The following is an 18,059-nucleotide window of genomic DNA, read 5'->3' as shown; positions in this document are numbered from 1 at the left end:
TAGATGGGGGTCATTTGAACTTCTGGACTGTTTTTTGTCAGGGTTGTCAGGCGCCGTCTCTGATCTAATGTTGGGACATCCTGAGCCGAAGTCTATTGATGAGGCCATTTCATTAGCAGTCAGGGTTGATCGTCGTCTACGCTACCAGAGGCAGACTTGGGGTAGGAACAATGTGAGATATGTTTCCTACGCCTCTCCTCCACCTGCTTCACCTCCGCCGGAGCCAATGCAGATTGGTCGGTCAAAATTGTCCCGGGTGGAGCAGAATCGCAGAAAAACAGAACAGCTCTGTTTATACTGTGCAGAGGAGAGTCACAGAGTGCAGAATTGTCCCAAAAAGTCGGGAAACGCTGCCGCCTAGGTGTAGTCGGAGGTAATTTCCTAGGCGCGCAGTCTTTACCTCTAAAGTTTAGAGTCTAAACGATTAACGTTTGCTCCTCCCTTGTTCTATATCATGGGAGGATCAAACAGTTGCTACTGAAGCCTTCCTAGACTCTGGCTCAGCAGCCAACTTTATGGATTACGAATTTGCGAAAAAATAGGGGATTCCTATGTCCCCTTTGAATCAACAGATTCTGGTCACTGCAGTAGACGACTCTCCTCTGCAGAGTAAATACCCTCTGTCTCAGACCCCAGAGTTAAGGGTCACGGTGTGGATGATACATAGAGAGAGTCTACAATTTCTGGTTTTGCGGATGACAACTTTCACGATCATTCTTGGCATGCCATGGTTACAACTTCACTCCCCTCAGATCAATTGGGCTTCAGGTCAGCTAACGAGCTGGTCTAACCATTGCCAGCATCATTGTTTAGCGAAGGTAACCATGGGTAACACCAAGATTCAGGTGGAGGGTTTGCCAAGCCAGTATTCAGAATTTGCTGACGTGTTATGTCCCAAATCAGTAGATAAACTTCCTCCCCACCGTCCCTTTGATTGTCCCATCGATCTCTGGTCTGGTTGTATGCCCCCTAGAGGTCATCTCTATAAATTTGTCTGGGCCAGAGAAATTGGCTATGCAAGAATACATCAGAGAAAATTTGGCTAAAGGTTTTATTCATCCCTCTCGGTCACCAGCAGGGGCAGGATTCTTTTTCGTGAAAAAGAAGGATGGAGGCCTCCGTCCCTGCATTGATTATCGGGGCTTAAATAAGATTACAGTGAAAAATCGCTATCCTTTGCCTTTAATTGACGATTTGTTTACTCAGGTCACCAATGCTAAAATTTTCTCGAAACTGGATTTGAGGGGTGCATACAACCTTGTACGCATCAGGGACGGTGATGAATGGAAGACGGCCTTTAACACACCCAACGGGCATTACGAGTACCTGGTGATGCCCTTCGGGTTGTGTAATGCCCCGGCCGTCTTCCAGGAGCTGAACGAGGTGTTCAGGGAGGTGTTGGGCAGGTTCGTCTTGGTGTATCTAGACGATATACTGATTTTTTCATCCAACCTCTCAGAGCATAGGAAACATGTTAGGTTTGTGTTACGGACATTGAGACAGAATCTGCTGTATGCCAAATTGGAAAAATGCATTTTCGAAGTGACCTCTGTCGCCTTTTTGGGGTACATTATCTCGACCTCTGGCCTCTCTATGGACCCTGGAAAGGTTTCTGCTGTCTTGGAGTGGCCTCAGCCTGTGGGACTGAAGGCACTCCAAAGATTTCTGGGGTTCGCCAACTACTACAGGAGGTTCATAAAGGGGTACTCTACGGTGATCTCGCCTCTCACCAGTCTCACCAAGAAAGGGGCGGATACTCACCACTGGTCCGCAGAAGCCCATGCTGCTTTTTCCACTCTAAAGAAACTGTTCTGTTCTACACCCATATTGAGACATGTAGATGTCACCTTTCCCTTTATCGTGGAGGTTGATGCCTCAGAGGTAGGGGTGGGGGCTGTATTGTCTCAGCGTTCTGGTTTGCAGGGAAAACTCCACCCATGTGCCTATTTTTCCCGTAGGTTTTCACCCGCAGAGAAAAACTACGATATCGGCAACCGGGAACTTCTAGCCATCAAGTTGGCCTTTAAAGAAAATCTGAACTGAAAATTAAAAGTCAAAATAAACATACACAAGTCATACTTACCTCCCGTGTAATCTACTCCTCAATCTCTTTTGCCTTTCCCACGTCCGGTTTCTCCACTGTGACCAAGGGAATTCTCCGTCCTCCATTTTGAAAATGGCCATTACCCCATAACAGCTTTCTGGTCAGCACACTGTTAAACTGTAACATTGCCCACTTGAGCCATAGGGAAACAGACATTACTTGGCACATCAGTTGTCCTCTCAGCTATAACTGACAGCAACTGATATATTTCAATTCTGACAAAATGTCAGAACTGGAAGGGATTATTGCCAGAAGAAAATGGTGAGCTTCTGAGAGGAACTGATGGCAAGGTAACTATAGAATGCTCATTTGAAGTTACCTCATGTGTTTATTTTAAATAATTTTACTCAGTACAGGTTCTCTTTAAGGAATGGCGACATTGGCTAGAGGTGGCAGAACACACCATCACAGTTTACACGGACCACAAAAATTTAGAGTACATAGAGGGCGCTAAGAGACTTAGCCCCCGACAGGCCCGGTGATCGTTGTTCTTTTCAAGATTCAGATTTGTAATTACGTATACCCCTGGTAGTGTTAGGAGTAACAGGAATCAGGTGCTGTTGACCGCCCCACTGCGATACGGACCACCCAAAGCACAGAATCTAAGTGACCACGGGTCTTCACCTGCGACCCCTTGAGGGGGAAGCAGGACCACAAACCCTTGAGGGGTAAGCGGATTCTTAGCTGCCTAGTGCCCACCAGGTTGCGCTTCAGATGATCCCACAGAGGGTTGGAGAACAGTTGACGTCTCGATGAAGAGAGCCAGTGACAGGTCACTCGTGGTCGTGGACTAGCAAGAGGTCAGGACAGGCGGAGATCTGGATAGTCGAAGACAGGCCGAGGTCAGGGCAGGCTGCGATCAGACGTAATCTGGAACAAGCCAAGGGTCAGGACGGGCAGCGATCAGGAGTAGTCAGGAACAAGCCAAAGGCTCAATACCGGGAAAACAATCAGAAACAAGGCTCAGGATACAAGGCACACGCTGTAAGAACTAACAGCACTGTTCCAAAGGGCAGTGCTGTTTAAATAGGGAGTTTTGGCGCCAGCAATTACGCCTGCGCATGCGCGCAGCGCATCGTGCAGCGCGCACGTCGCTATGCGCACGTGCGTGGCCCTTTGTGCATACTGCGCACGCGCATGACCCTGCGTGCACAGCGCACAGTGCCGTGCGCGCGAAGACAAACCAGGACAGTGAAGACAGCCCAGCGCATCTGCACGCGCGTAATGACACGTCCGCGGGCACGCCGGACAGGAGCAGGACGGTGAGTATGACATTGCCCCCCCCCCTACAGGCAACCTCTGGGTGCCTCTGGGAGCCGGTTTCTCAGGAAACCTGGAATGGAACCTCTTAATTAGTCTAGGTGCATGCACATTACGAGAAGGCTCCCATGAATTCTCTTCCACTCCAAACCCCTTCCATTTCACCAAATACTGATGAGAATCACCCCTCCTTCTACTATCTAGAATCTTTTCGACCTCAAATTCCTCATGGCCGTCGAGTAATACAGGAGGTGGGGGAGGAACAGAGCGGTTAAAATCATCCGGAATGACCTTCTTGAGGCAGGAGATATGGAAGACCGGATGAACACTCATAGAACTTGGGAGGGTCAATCTAAAAGTTACCGGATTGATCACCTTCTCGATGAGGAATGGCCCGATAAATTTAGGTTCCAGTTTCTTGAAGGGGCAACGGAGGTGAAGATTACTAGTGGAAAGCCAGACTGAATCACCAGGAAGGAAATCAGGACTCTTCTTGCGTTTTTTATCTGCCCAAAATTTAGCCTTTTCTTGCGATTCTAGCAGAATGGATTGTAGTTTCTTGAAACTTTCTGTGAGGAATGTAAGTCTATCTTGCACGGAGGGGACTGAGGAATCGCTAAAGGAGTCAGGTAAGTAAGCAGGATGAAAGGCATAATTTGAAAAAAACGGAGAAGTCTTCGTGGCAGAATGGGTAGCATTATTATAGGCAAACTCAGCAGTGGGTAACAGTGCAGACCAATCATCTTGGGAAAAGCAACGTAAGTACTGTTCTAAGGTTTGATTCGTCCTCTCGGTCTGGCCATTGGTCTGAGGATGATATCCAGATGAAAGACTAGAACTAATTCCTAACAATCTGCAGAGTTCTTTCCAGAGTCTTGAGGTGAACTGTGTTCCTCGGTCAGAGACGATCTCAGAAGGAAGGCCGTGAAGACGGACAATTTCCTTTAAAAAGACTTGAGCCGTGGTTGCTGCAGAAGGAACGCCTTTCATAGGCAAGAAGTGGGCCATCTTCGTAAAACGGTCAACGACCACAAAAATGGTAGAAAACCCTTCAGAGGGAGGAAGTTCAACAATAAAGTCCATTGCTATCCTGTCCCATGGTCGTTCAGGTACCGGTAGGGGATTAAGGAGACCCCAAGGCTTAGATCTGGAACTCTTAGCTCTAGCACATACTCCACAAGACAGGACAAATTGCTTGCAATCTTTAGACATCTCAGCCCACCAGAAGTTTCGCTGAAGAAGTTCCAGTGTTTTGGAAGTACCAAAGTGGCCTGCCAGTTTGCCATCATGACCATTTGCAAGAACTGTCTGACGGAGACCAGGGGGAACAAAAACTTTATCTTGAAAAAGAAAAAGACCGTCACGTGAGACAAGGTTAGTTGGTATTTCTTGTGACGGAATGGTGGCCCGCTTAATTTGACTCAGCAAATCGGATTGCAGCAGAAGAAAATGATTCTTAGAGAGGATGGTATGGGGCTCATCATGAAGTAAAGAATCTTCGTGGAACATGCGGGATAAGGCATCAGCTTTAACATTCCTGGATCCAGGACGGAAGGTGAGATGAAAATTGAACCTGGAGAAAAATAGGGCCCAGCGGGCTTGGCGAGGTTTAAGTCTTCGAGCAGAGCGTAAGTATTCCAGGTTCTTGTGGTCAGTGAAGATAATAATGGGATGCAGAGCTCCTTCCAGCAAGTAGCGCCACTCCTCAAGAGCCGCTTTGATGGCCAAAAGTTCTCTGTCTGCTACGTCGTAATTCCTCACCGCTGAACTCAGTTTCCTAGAGAAAAAAGCTACTGGATGTAGAAGGGACTTCGGACCAAAACGTTGGGAGAGAATGGCCCCCACGGCAACCTCTGAAGCATCTACTTCCATAATGAAGGCTTGGGATGGGTCCGCATGTCTGAGGACGGAGGCAGACGTGAACAGACCTTTAAGTGTTTCAAATGCAGACTGAGCCTCAGGAGTCCACTTAAAGGGGATGTTGGTCTTGGTCAATTGCGTGATAGGAGCTACTATCTTGGAGAAGTTCTTAATAAATCTTCGGTAAAAGATAGCGAACCCGATAAAGCGTTGGACTGCTTCGTAAGATCAGAAGGCACTGGCCAGTCTAAAATTGTAGAAACCTTCTTTGGATCCATTTCAATCCCTGCAGATGAAATGCGGAGACCCAGGAACTGAATATTGTCTAGCTCAAATTCGCACTTTTCAGGTTTGGCGTAAAGTTCATGTGTGCGCAAGCGGGATAGAACTTTCTTAACATGACTCAGGTGTTCCTCTAGAGAAGCAGAGAAGATCAGAATGTCGTCCAGATAAACAACTAGAAAGTCATCAATAAAGTCACGGAGCATATCATTGATGAAGCGCTGGAAGGTGGCAGGGGCATTGCACAGGCCGAAAGGCATCACCATATATTCAAAATGCCCGAAACGAGATCTGAATGCCATCTTCCACTCGTCGCCTTCACGGATTCTAACCAGGATGTAAGCTCCTTGTAGGTCCAGTTTGGTGAAAACTTTAGCGGTACGGAGTCTCTGGAAAAGATCAGACATCAAGGGCAGGGGATAACGATCCTTAATGGTGATCTGGTTGAGTGCTCTATAGTCAATACAGGGTCTGAGGGAGCCATCCTTCTTCTCCACAAAGAATATTCCAGTTCCTGCTGAGGAATTAGAAGGTCTGATAAAGCCCTTTTCAAGGTTTTCCTGGATATAATCTTTGAGCGCTTGCGTTTCTGGTTCAGAAAGAGGATACACTCGACCATAAGGAATGGCTGCTCCGGGCTGAAGATCTATGGGACAATCATATGTGCGATGCGGAGGAAGGGTATCAGCTTTCTTTTTATCGAAAATGTCCAGAAAGTCGTGATAGACGGACGGGATGAGGGAGGCTTTCTCTGGACTGGTGTACAGCAAACGGCCAGAATTAGTGAAGCAGAAGCGATGGCAGTAAGTTGAGTTGAAGGCCACTTCCCCAGTGGACCAGTTAATTTGAGGGTTGTGACTCTTGAGCCAAGGCATTCCCAGTATTGCAGGGTACAATGGAGAGGGGATCAGGTCGAAGACGAGATATTCTTGGTGATTGCCTTTTACAGTGATCAACAAAGGAAAAGTCTCTAAGGTGATAGGTCCAGAATGGATGGAGGACCCATCAGCGAGCTGGAGGAATAATGGTCTTCTTTTCTTGCAGGTAGGTAGCTGGAGATCAAGAGCAAGCTGGATGTCAAGGAAGCAGGAACAAGCTCCAGAGTCTATGATAGCTTCAAACTTGAGGTTCCCTCTTCTGGGCTCCTGTAAGGAGAGAGACAAGGGTACATAAGCTGTGGAAGCAGCGGATCTGGGATTCTCAAGAGGGCACAGGGAATCAGGCTTACTCATAGGAGGGACTGGGCAATTCTGTGGAAAGTGTCCGGGAGCTCCGCAGTAGAGGCAGAGGTTGGCGGTTCTGCGGCGCTGTCTCTCCTCAGGTGTTAAGGGAGACAGAGCAAGGCCCAACTGCATGGGCTCAGGGTCGTTCAGAGCAGGAGAGCTGGGAACGGGAGCAGAGACAGGTGGCACAACGGGAGCTGGAGGGAACCAGGAACTATGAGTCACGCCTGGCCTCTCCTGACGTCTCTCCCTTAGTCGTCTGTCGATCTGGATCGAGAGCTGAATGAGGTCTTTAAGAGTATCAGGAATCCCCACTCGAGCAAGCTCATCTTTGATTGCTTCGGAAAGACCAAGGCGAAACTGTGTGCTTGTGTGCACACATCTGTGCAGGAAAAGCTGGCTGCATGAAGTAGAGAATAGTCAAATTCTTCTTGCTGAGCAAAACCCCTAAGTGCCCCAAATGGGGACACCTGGAAGGTCATAAATAACATATTTCCCCATGATCATTGAACTGTGCTATTTCTCGTAAATCACATGACTTTCTGTAATTATGGTGACATATGATGATATACTGCGCATGAGCAAAACCCTGTATTGAGTAGGATATAAGGAAAGCAATTGAAGTAAAGAACTAGCATAATGTGTGCTCACATCTTCTGTGTCTGTGTGTGTCTTTTGTTAACCATTTTATGTCCTGGCGCCAGGAAATGAAGTAGTCTAAAGCATCTGATATCTGACAAGGCCGTGACATGAACTTACATAGACACGACTCCTTTCAGCTGGGGGCTCGCCGCGGATGGTCTTCTTCAGAATTTACGTAAGTAATATGACTATATTTCTCTTTTTGTTTTTTAAGGAGAGAGGTGTCTATATTATTTATGTGAAATTTCTGTTGATACCAAAACGAATCCGGTTTTGGAGTTTGTGTTTTTTGACTTGTAGTTCTTCTTAGGTTTTGAATGGGTTTATTATAGTTTATTTTTGTAAGGTTTTTATAATGTCAGATAAGATTCAGATGTTTTAGATTATTTGTCTGTGTTTGTTTTGTAAATAATAATCTGTTTTATTAGTAAGGTTAAGGAAAAAAGTTATTAAATTCTAAGAAACAGTTTGGGTTTAGTTGTAGAAAGGAAAAATCCATAGACAAAGTTTGTTTTGTTCTCAGGAGATGAGAATTATAGAATTATTGATAAATATTAGTTATTGATAAAAATAGTGTTGATAAATTTGAAAAATATATAAATTATAATTTATCTAGATAAGAATAGTTTTGGTACGGCAATATCTTATATTTGTATTTGACACATAGATTTAATAGAGGGCCAATAAATTAAAGTATACAACTGAAATTAGATTAATGGGTCAAAATACTGTCAAAATGTTTCCTATCCCAATCCCTAAAATAGATGAAACTTATGTACCTTTGTGTTGCCAGAATATCTGGGAGAAAAATATTTTGTTCATCCTTGGTTAGAATATAATATAGTATATTAGTCTTGGGCTGTCATTCCCTTGGGGGAAGAGAAGAGTAATAGTTCAATCCATATACAATTGGTTAAAGAATTATGTCTAACGGTGATTAGAATTATATATGTCCAAGTCTGCCTTTTTGTGTGTTAATCTTGACTAACAGTGTGTTTTTATGTATATTCTCCGTGTATAGGTTGCGCAAGCGATGATAAATTGTTATATAAATTGTTATAAGATCCTTACTGTGTTTCTGAGAGATGATTAGTAAAATTAATATTAAGGACACTCATGAAATTCAGATAAGAGCGGTCACTTACTAAAATCGCCAGTATAAATTCTATGTACGTACAAAACTGGTTTCAGATGCCACCTTTGGAAAAAATCTGTTATACTGAAATTTTTGTAGAGACCGATCATTAAAATTATCTGAATTATGCATGTGTCATTTTGTATAGGTCTTTGTGTAAGAGAAAAAATTTCAGAAATATAGTAATGTAATTAATTGTGTGTAAATTGAGAGTTGTATTGAGTACATGCTTGTGATATGTATGGCAGAGAAGTGGTACCCGCAGGGGTGTAACAATAGGGGGTAATAATCACTTCTATAGATGCTTTGAATAGTAGCAATCCTTAACACACTGTTCCCAATCCCCTTCTTGCCCCCCTGACACTATGCTTGTCCTTGGCAAGTTTTGGTGCGCTGTATCAATTGCTATGTATGAAGTTCTTGGGGGGGGGGCATGTAAAACCTGCACCAGGGCCCACAGCTCCTTAGCTACGTCACTGGGCACCCGTGAAAGTATGTGTGAAGTATGAATATATTTGTCTCATAAAATAATAGGTTTCTTTCTCTCCCCTTATTAGAAGAGTGGTCCTTTAACTTATTTAGACAGATACACACTCCTATGGCTAATGATTTTAGATAAATGCAGATGTAATTTTGAAATAGTTAGAAATAAAAGAGTTAAATTGTATCGAGATATGTCCGGTTCTGTGACAAAGGATTGATTTTTTTTTCTTTAATTGGTGTTTCCGGTTGCTGCGCGAAACACACATATATATGTATATATGTGTATAGGAGTAGAAAGGAATTTTATGAGTTATATTATTGGATTGTTCGGAACAGTGGATAATTTATATGTTCTTTTTGAGAAATATTTTAAGTTAATTGTCATATTTATCTACACAACATCTTAGGTTTTTTCTTAGTTAGATGTTAGAGGTTAGTAAATAATGACATAGCAGTCATTATTTTCTCCTGAAACTTAGTATCTTTAAATTAAATTAGATTAATTAATTGATACCAACTGTCACCCAGGTCCATATGTATGTGAATGAAGTTTCCCATACTGCAGAATAGATTTTTGGAATTTTTATATCGTGTCCAAAAGAGGTTCTGATATTTTTTCATAGGTAGTATAGTGAAATCATATATCATAGTTTGGGGCCAATTTGGAAGGGAGCCGGTTGACTTGTCTGTGTTATTTTTGGGTGAGGAAACTGGAGTGCCTGGGGGAAACCCATGCAGACACGGGGAGGACATGCGGACTCCTTGCAGATGTTGACTAGGCAAAGATTTGAGTAAACATTGCAAGGCGAGAGCACTGGCTGCTACGTCACCGTGTTACCTTAGTTTCATAGTGTAAAGTGAATTGAGTTTTTAGTACAACCTAATTCCCTTAATCTAAAGTGGATTAATTAAGTAATGGCATTTGTCACCCAGACTTATACAAGTGAGTAGAGTTAAATCATTTCCCCATGTCATGGTAGTTTGCCATAAGTTTGCTAGAATAATGTTCATATTTGAACAGAATTTATATAGCTTGTAACTTTGAAGCATATAGATTCAAATGATTTACTCAATAGTTCTCCATGGATAAGTTCCTTCTTGAATATTGTATCATAGTTGGTAGGCTGTATTTTTTATATAAATCGCAGCAGAAAAGGCATTTAATGTTGTTTGCAACTCATTGTTGAAGTGTTACTTGCTGTTGTAACTAAGCTGTGTCTGATTTAATTCTTCACTGGCCTGGTCACCCAGTAGAAGAAATTTTCTCAGCCTCTTCGCCATCTAGAGGTTAATAAGAGAACTGCTCCTCTTCCAAGCCACACTGATAAAGCACAGTTATTGTAACTTCAATATTTTTAAATGTCATGCAACTATTGAAAAAATAATGCATTGTATACTGTTTGTACTTATATTTTAGTGGATATTGTGAAACTATGAAAGCCATATTCATCTGGGAAAATTTGTGGAGAAATAGAGGACATACTAAATAAAATAGTCAGGACAGGTATATAGTTTTAGGTCAATTAAGATCGCATGTGTAGTTCTGGGTCACACTTGCTGTTTATTTCATATCAGACTTAAATTAATATCTCCTCTCCTCTCCGGTTGCCACAACATCTGTGTGTGTATGTAATTAATGACATATATTAGCAGAGAGTTGTTTAAGGCTCTGACTCAAGTCACTCGTGTTTTTAGTGAGAATATAGGAGCCCAAAATCCTTACACTCAGCATGGGAAAATGAGAACATTTTTTTTTCATCCTTAGAAAAATAGTTTTGCTTTAGTTTGCTTGAACTTTTTGACAAACTGTAGAGCCATTTGATGTTGTCATACTATAGATTTTTCACTGTTCTGAAGAAAGGTAAAATCTCCAGGAAAAAAAAAAAAAACACTGTTTAATTTTATAGTGTACTGATTAGAAACTTTATCTCTGACAGGATTTTAATTTCACCTCTGCTGGTTGCTATAGTTTAGGGCCTATTTTGTTTAGTAAGGAGACCTTAGCCTAGTCTCTCTAGTGCTGTTTCTGTGTGTCTCGGGGACAACCATAGTTGTAGTACCTTAAGCGCACTATAGGGATAAGGACACTATAGAGGTTCTTTGTATGTCTGTGGCTAAAAATCTGAAAGGGGACCCAACCCTATTACAGGGAGACAGTGCTGGCCACTGTTCCGCTGTACTGTGACCCTGCTCATATTATGCCATATAGCCTTTTACTAACTCTGACCAGACATTAAAATAACTTTAATGTATGGTCAAAGAGGGGAAAGAGCCCTGCCCAGGCCACCTAAGTTCTGTAAAAAGAAAGAGCCCTGCTTAGGGCCACCTAAGTTCTTTAAATACATCACTATTTAGGGTTTGTGGTATGATTGTGGCAGGTATGATGGAATGGAAAATGGGAATTCATCATGGTGTAAAAATTCATTGGGAGTTCATCCTCTCTGCCATGTATGGAGTCACATACTCGCACGGGTACAGCGACACGACGTCATGCGAACGGGGTATTGCGAAAGATCCGTTGGGATCATAGAAAGATCCGCTAAGTATGTTTTGAAGTTCATGGTGGAGAGTATGAATCACATTAGTATTACAAGTACTAGGAAAAATAAATAATTTATTGGATTTTTGGGAAAACATGATGCTCGCACACTTTTCTTTTTCTTTTAGAAACAACCTGCCAGACATCTATCCTGAGGAGGATAAGAACTGACTACCTGACCAGAGGCCATCCGGAGGTAATCCATCCAGAGGGAGTCTGACCAGAGGCTATCCTGAGTCTATCTTTACAGAATGATTTCCTACTGGATCCACTGTATTGGGTGAAATAGTTCGACTAAGTCCTGAATTCCAAGTGGGAAAAGTGACTTTTCATCAGATGGACAGTGACAGTGTGCTAAGACTTTTCTGACAGACGTTTCAAAGTTGCTTGTGTCATCTGTTGAAGAATGGAACAAGATCTGGATCTCAGGCCCAGGAAGATTGTATGGATTGTGGGACATTCTTATGTGTATTGGGCCCGTAGGAAAGCTATTAATAGTAGCTATGGGGAAAACCTTGGTTTATCTAAAAATAACTTTATGATCTATTGGGTGGGCTACGATATTAAGGATATTCTAGATGGAGAGTTAGTTGTAAGTCACAATATGGGTTAATGCTTTTTGAATAGTAAAAGCATTTATTTCTGCAATATCACCCTTTAAGTAAAGATTAGGATTAGGGTTTTTGTAAGTTAGATAATGGGTTGATATGTAATGAACTGATATTTTTTATCTCAATTACTAAATAAGGCCAAGTGCTGATGATCCAGGGATTTTTTCTGATTGCCATTTTGGAGTCGGAAAGGAATTTTTCCCTTTCTGGGGCTAATTACACTATGCCTTATAAGGGTTTTTGCCTTCCTCTGGACCAGCAGTGAAATGGGCCGGTGTGGTGCTTTGTTTTGGTTAAACTTTATGTACACACATCTTTCTTCAACCCAGATAACTATAACATTGTATATTTATCAGACAGTAAAAAAAAAATATATATATACATATATACATACATACGCATATGTGTTACTACACATATAATTCAGCAGGCCTGATCTCAGTGGGCGATTTTCAGGGAACAAGTCTCCTACTTTTTGATACTTTGGTCTTTAGTAGATTCAAGTTGGCTATAGTTGTCTTGCTAAGTTTTGCTAGAGTATTATATTTTGTCCTATCCTGATTGTGAATATAGTTGGTGAGTGTCCATATGTGTGATTAGCAGAGTCCGTCTAGTATGGTTAAATCTGAAGGTAGCCATCATTACAGTTGTTCTGACCTTGAAAGAGCATCTATGGCAGCGGTTGCTTTTAGTTACATCTTTTTCTGCTTTGATTTGTAGTGTGTCTGTATAGATATTTACCATTACTGTGGTAAAAAGTCGATTAGCGAACATTCCCTTCCCTTACTAAATCAGAGTTTGTTTATCTGTTTGTCTGAGCAAGCATAACAGGCTTTGGTCAGTATGATTGGTGTGATGGACTACAATTTCACAGCACCACAGTTGCCTTGAGCAACCCGATTGGTATATTTAATATGGGATAATTGGAAGGCCAGAGATGTTGAGGGTCTCATATAGCCTTGTTCCCTAGTCTCTTGCTGTGATCTGTGTGGTCCCTTTCACAAATATGTCCTGTACTGAGGCCTGTAGCTACTTTTGATTTGTTTGGTGGGTTCTGGCAGTGCACCTGTATTTCTGATCTCAGCCTCTGTACTCTGGGCATTAAGGCCTGAGTATGATTATAGTTGCGTTGGTGTTATCTTTCCACCCCCTGTTTTAACAGGAATGTGTGACTTAGAGTAAAGGATACAGAGATAGCTTGGAGTACAATGGCTGATGGAGGGTGGGAAGTCTGCCATGCCTCACAAACGGTTTGTGAACTAAATTGTAGAGTCAAGACTACCCTCACATGCCCAAATCTCATATCTTGTTGCATAGCCACCTTACGCAGGAGTTAGTTGCCATCATAAGGGTTTTTGACCTTGGCCTACCTGAGGCCTAGTATTTAGAAAAGCCCTTTTCTAAAATAGAGCAGATGGAAGTTTCTCTTGGAGTAAGTGCTGAGATAAGAAAGCTTCTTATATTGATCTACGAGAAATATTCCTGCCGCAGGTTAAGTTAAACACATGAGCGTGCTCCATGCATGCAGTTCGCATAAGATTTTTTCCTAAATTACATCAGAAAAGAGAAATGTTCTTGGTTCTGATCTGCATCAGGAAAAATAATTATTGGATTTTTTCCTGATTAATTTCTGATTTGGTTCTTTTCTAATTTTCTGATTTGTTTGACCATTAGATTGGCCAACATTGTTTAATTGGTTGTTTAAGGTTACAGGTTGGTTAATAATTTTCTTTGGTAGGAGTACTTTACCAAATAGCTATTCGTGTTTTGACCATTAGGAGGCTTCGACCAAAATTTTGCCTACTGTGATGCTAGCTCTGCCTGCTTTAGGTATTGGCTTTAGTATGGTCATCTTCTTCCTTTGGAAGAAATGACCAAAGGGGGGACTGAAAGGATATGTAGGTATATATGTATATATATATTAGTATATAGTATAGTATATAGATCAATTTTATATACAAGCATACATGTATCTGATCAATGTGATATTAATGTGTCTATAGAACAATCAGCCACCCACACACATCTAGAATAGTCAAATTCTTCTTGCTGGGCAAAACCCCTAAGTGCCCCAAATGGGGACACCTGGAAGGTCATAAATAACATATTTCCCCGTGATCATTGAACTGTGCTATTTCTCGTAAATCACATGACTTTCTGTAATTATGGTGACATATGATGATATACTGCGCATGAGCAAAACCCTGTATTGAGTAAGATATAAAGAAAGCAATTGAAGTAAAGAACTAGCATAATGTGTGCTCACATCTTCTGTGTCTGTGTGTGTCTTTTGTTAACCATTTTATGTCCTGGCGCCAGGAAATGAAGTAGTCTAAAGCATCTGATATCTGACAAGGCCGTGACATGAACTTACATAGACACGACTCCTTTCAGTGTCAACCGGACCTTATACTGTTGTATGCTCCTATGTTATATTGCCTGAAGAAGCAGGTTCACACCTGTGAAACGCGTTGCAGCCCCCCTGTTTTGGAGTATGCCAATAAAATTTAATTCTATTTTGAATACACAGTTTCTAGTGTCTGCTTACAGGAGGCAAGTCCACCACTGCTTCCAAAGCATTTTTAACCTTTTAATTACTTTTGGTTTTACCCTGTTGGCGTCTTTGTTTTTCTCAACGAACAATACAGTGATAATAACAGAGAACATGGAGCAGTAGTGATAGTACTGTGCTTGTGTTTTATGTGGCACACAATTCAACATCACTAGAAGTGGGCATAGGCGTGAGTCAGTGCCAGTGGGCTCTGTCTGTGGACTATCAGAACGACACTGAGAATGCAACAGTTTAAACACAATACAGTAATAATAATAGATGCCCTGGAATGCTTGAGTATAATATCACAGACTATTATAGTAGTGGGCACTGGGAACAATGGTGGGTGCCTGTGGGCTGTGGAGTGTTACACACACACACACAAAAAAACCCAAAACAAAACAAGACAGCAGAAGGATGAAGTAGCCCTTAGAAGGACTCTTTTACTTTTGCGTAAACAGCAAGTAAGACAGCAAGGATCAAAATGGGTATAATAGGTACTTACTATCATTATCTTCTCTCCAGCTGCGCTGCATGTCATATTCCTGTTCCAGTGTCAGCGGCTCAGAAGCTGTCAATTTTTGTAACTCTTCCGACATCATCCATTCATGGTACCTGTGAATAAATATTTTTTTTTTTTAATGGTAACATTGGTAGCAATATAAAACGCATGAGCATTCAATCAGAATAAATGTACAGAGACAACACCCGTCATTTTTTTAATCTCATCTTAATTTAAATCCTTCCTGGCTGGCAAAACACAAAGGGTAGCCTTGGGGCGCTTCTTCTCCAACCCTGTACCACAAAAATACGGTGTACCCCAGGGCGTGATGTTATCCCCTTTGCTGTTCACCATATAGTTTGGCTTCAATGGATAAAATACTGTACGGTATAAAAAAAAAAATACATGTTGGGAAAGCACCGCATTTGGTATTTTAGACTTTTTTGCTAATTTATCAAGATTTTCACAGGTTCGGTAGAAGTTCTAAGACCTGTTTGTAACAGCAGAACAGTCTCTGTTACATTCTGTTCTCCGTGCAAAGACAGCATTACAATAGTAGGAGGCATCCTGACATCCCTTTAGAGGTACATGTTTGTTATACTGCCTCTGCTCGCTTTGAATCTGTCTATTAGTTTTTTTTTTACATTTTATTTAGTTGCCAAAGCTTAGAAGAACTTCCAGGAGACATTACACATGCCATGCTAAGGTGATTTCCCCACTAGCTCCTCCACATCTTCAAACAGGAACCTGAGAGTTTGTTCACGCCTAGGGCGTTTTTTTTGTTTTTTTTTAAGTGCCGGCGATTTTAAAAATCGCCCTGAAAGCGCTTGTGCAATGATTTCCTATGAGAGAGTTCACATCTGAGTGGTTCGATTCCGATCCACTCAGCAAAGCGCTGCCTGTACCATTTTCTGTGCGTTTTTGCTCAATGGAAGGTATAGGCAAAGAGCTTGAAAAAGCTATTTGTATAGTGATTTCTCCAGAACTTTCATGAATAAATACATTGCATTTATTCATTTCTGGGTGAAAGAGTTCACTTCCTGACTGACTCTGCAAAAGTGCTTAGAAAAGCGCTAGAAAATCACTTTTCTAAGTGCAAAATGCAGGGAAAAGTGAAAAAAAACCCTCAAATCCCTCAGCGCTTGTGATAGCGCTGTCGATTTATGATGTGAAGAAAGCCTAAGGGGAAGCGTCTTTTTTCCGTGATCTCTCTGGTCGTTGCCTGGGGGGTGGAAAAGCTAGGCCCACTGGAGAAGCCTGCGGGTCCTATCAGATCCAATCATCAGGACTTGCATAAGACAGGGGTTGTTTATATTGGTTGTCAATCACTGGAATATCCACACGGAAGGCATTTCGAAGCGGAGTTTCACCACCGCGGAGCTTCCGGTAATGAGTGAACCTTATACCGCATGCTGTAACCTTGATGAATTGATATTTACTAATATTTGCCTCACTGCTTGGTAATCTCAGCTTTTCATGCAGTAACCAACGGCCTTGATGAATTGACATTTTTCAAAGTGCTCGGTAAAGTCAGCTATTTTCTGCATTACCGAATGCGGTAATGCTTGATGAATTGAGGCCTTTGTGCGCAGCCTAGGTGTAGTGATTGATGAGGATTTAAGCTTCAGGAATCAAATCTCCGCTGTTGTGAAACATTCCTTCTTTCACCTAAGGAGCATTGCAAGGATTATACACCTCATACCTCCAGCGGATCTTCCAACCCTAGCTAATGTCTTCATTACATCAAGGCTGGATTACTGCAATGTTCTCTATACATGCCTTCCAAAGACCTGCAATTAGTACAGAATGCAAAGCTGTTAACTAGCCAACCCAGCCATTGCCACATAAATAATATCAACCCTTCGCTCACTCCACTGGCAACCAATTAAATGGAGAATTCTGTTTAAGACTGGCTTATTGACATTCAAATCCTTGCACAATCTGGGCTCTGGATACCTGAAGGACTTGTTGCAAAAGCATCACACACCCCACAATCTTAGATCAAAAGGATTTAATAACTTGGTCACCCCCAGAGTCCACCTCAAAATCTTTGGAAACAATGTCTTCTGTCATGCTGTCCGTACACCTTGGAACTCCCTGCCCCACCCATTCAGGACATCTCTATCCCTGGAAGCATTTAAGTCCAAACTTAAAAGACACCTGTTTGGCATGGCATTTATGAACATCTGACTATTTCCTCTGAAACACAGTCCATCCTGCAAACCTGTATTGATCTAAGACATATCTGAAATGCTCTTTACAAATGTTATTGTATTGTATTGTATTGTAGAAATGCATATATAGATTTTTTTAGTGCTGTTCATATCCCTGCCAATCCAGTCTGTGCTACTGCGCAGGAGCAGATGGAATAGTAGTACTGACCTGCTTGGGCTGCGACAGAAAAATCTGGGCAGGATCCAGGCAACCGATAGGCTGCCTCGGCACAACTACAGCTCTGTCCTTCTTCCACCTATTTGTTTATTTCTGCTTGTTTTGATTTTTTTCTAGTTTTTTTTTTTGTTCTATCTCCTTGTCAAGTGTCCCTGTCAAGCTGCTCCCTTTCTGTGGATTTTGCGCTTTAGCTTTTGTCCCTGTAGCAGCTCATCCCCGCAGAGGTGCCCAGGTAAATCCACATGGTGATCACAGCCTATTACCTACTTCTATTACCTCTCCGGCCTGGCCAACTACTACACTGCAATTGAGTAGTCACTCCTCCGCAGCTGTAAGAAAGAGTCCTGACCCAAGCCGCGGACCTTGTTGACAGCATCCCTGCACCTCGGCGACTAAGAGGTTCAGCATCATGACCTTCCTGACCGGCCACAGCCAGTGGCAGACTCCCGCTGCCCTCCAACAGCACCCGGCTGCAG

The 18,059-nt window shown here is 42.2% G+C and overlaps 1 protein-coding gene across 1 annotated transcript in view; it reads right to left on the bottom strand.

Annotated features, from left to right (window-relative positions):
- Nucleotides 1–18,059, bottom strand: part of NAT9 (N-acetyltransferase 9) — a 404,101-nt gene that overhangs the window by 297,809 nt on the left and 88,233 nt on the right. Inside the window, exon 3 of the mRNA XM_068264519.1 lies at nt 15,196–15,305. Coding sequence (XP_068120620.1) covers nt 15,196–15,305 — 110 coding nt within the window. The remainder of the gene's footprint in view (nt 1–15,195; nt 15,306–18,059) is intronic.

This window comes from Hyperolius riggenbachi, chromosome 12, assembly GCF_040937935.1.
Source record: "Hyperolius riggenbachi isolate aHypRig1 chromosome 12, aHypRig1.pri, whole genome shotgun sequence".
Classification (NCBI taxonomy): domain Eukaryota; kingdom Metazoa; phylum Chordata; class Amphibia; order Anura; family Hyperoliidae; genus Hyperolius; species Hyperolius riggenbachi.
This window is presented reverse-complemented; position numbering and strand designations above follow the sequence as displayed.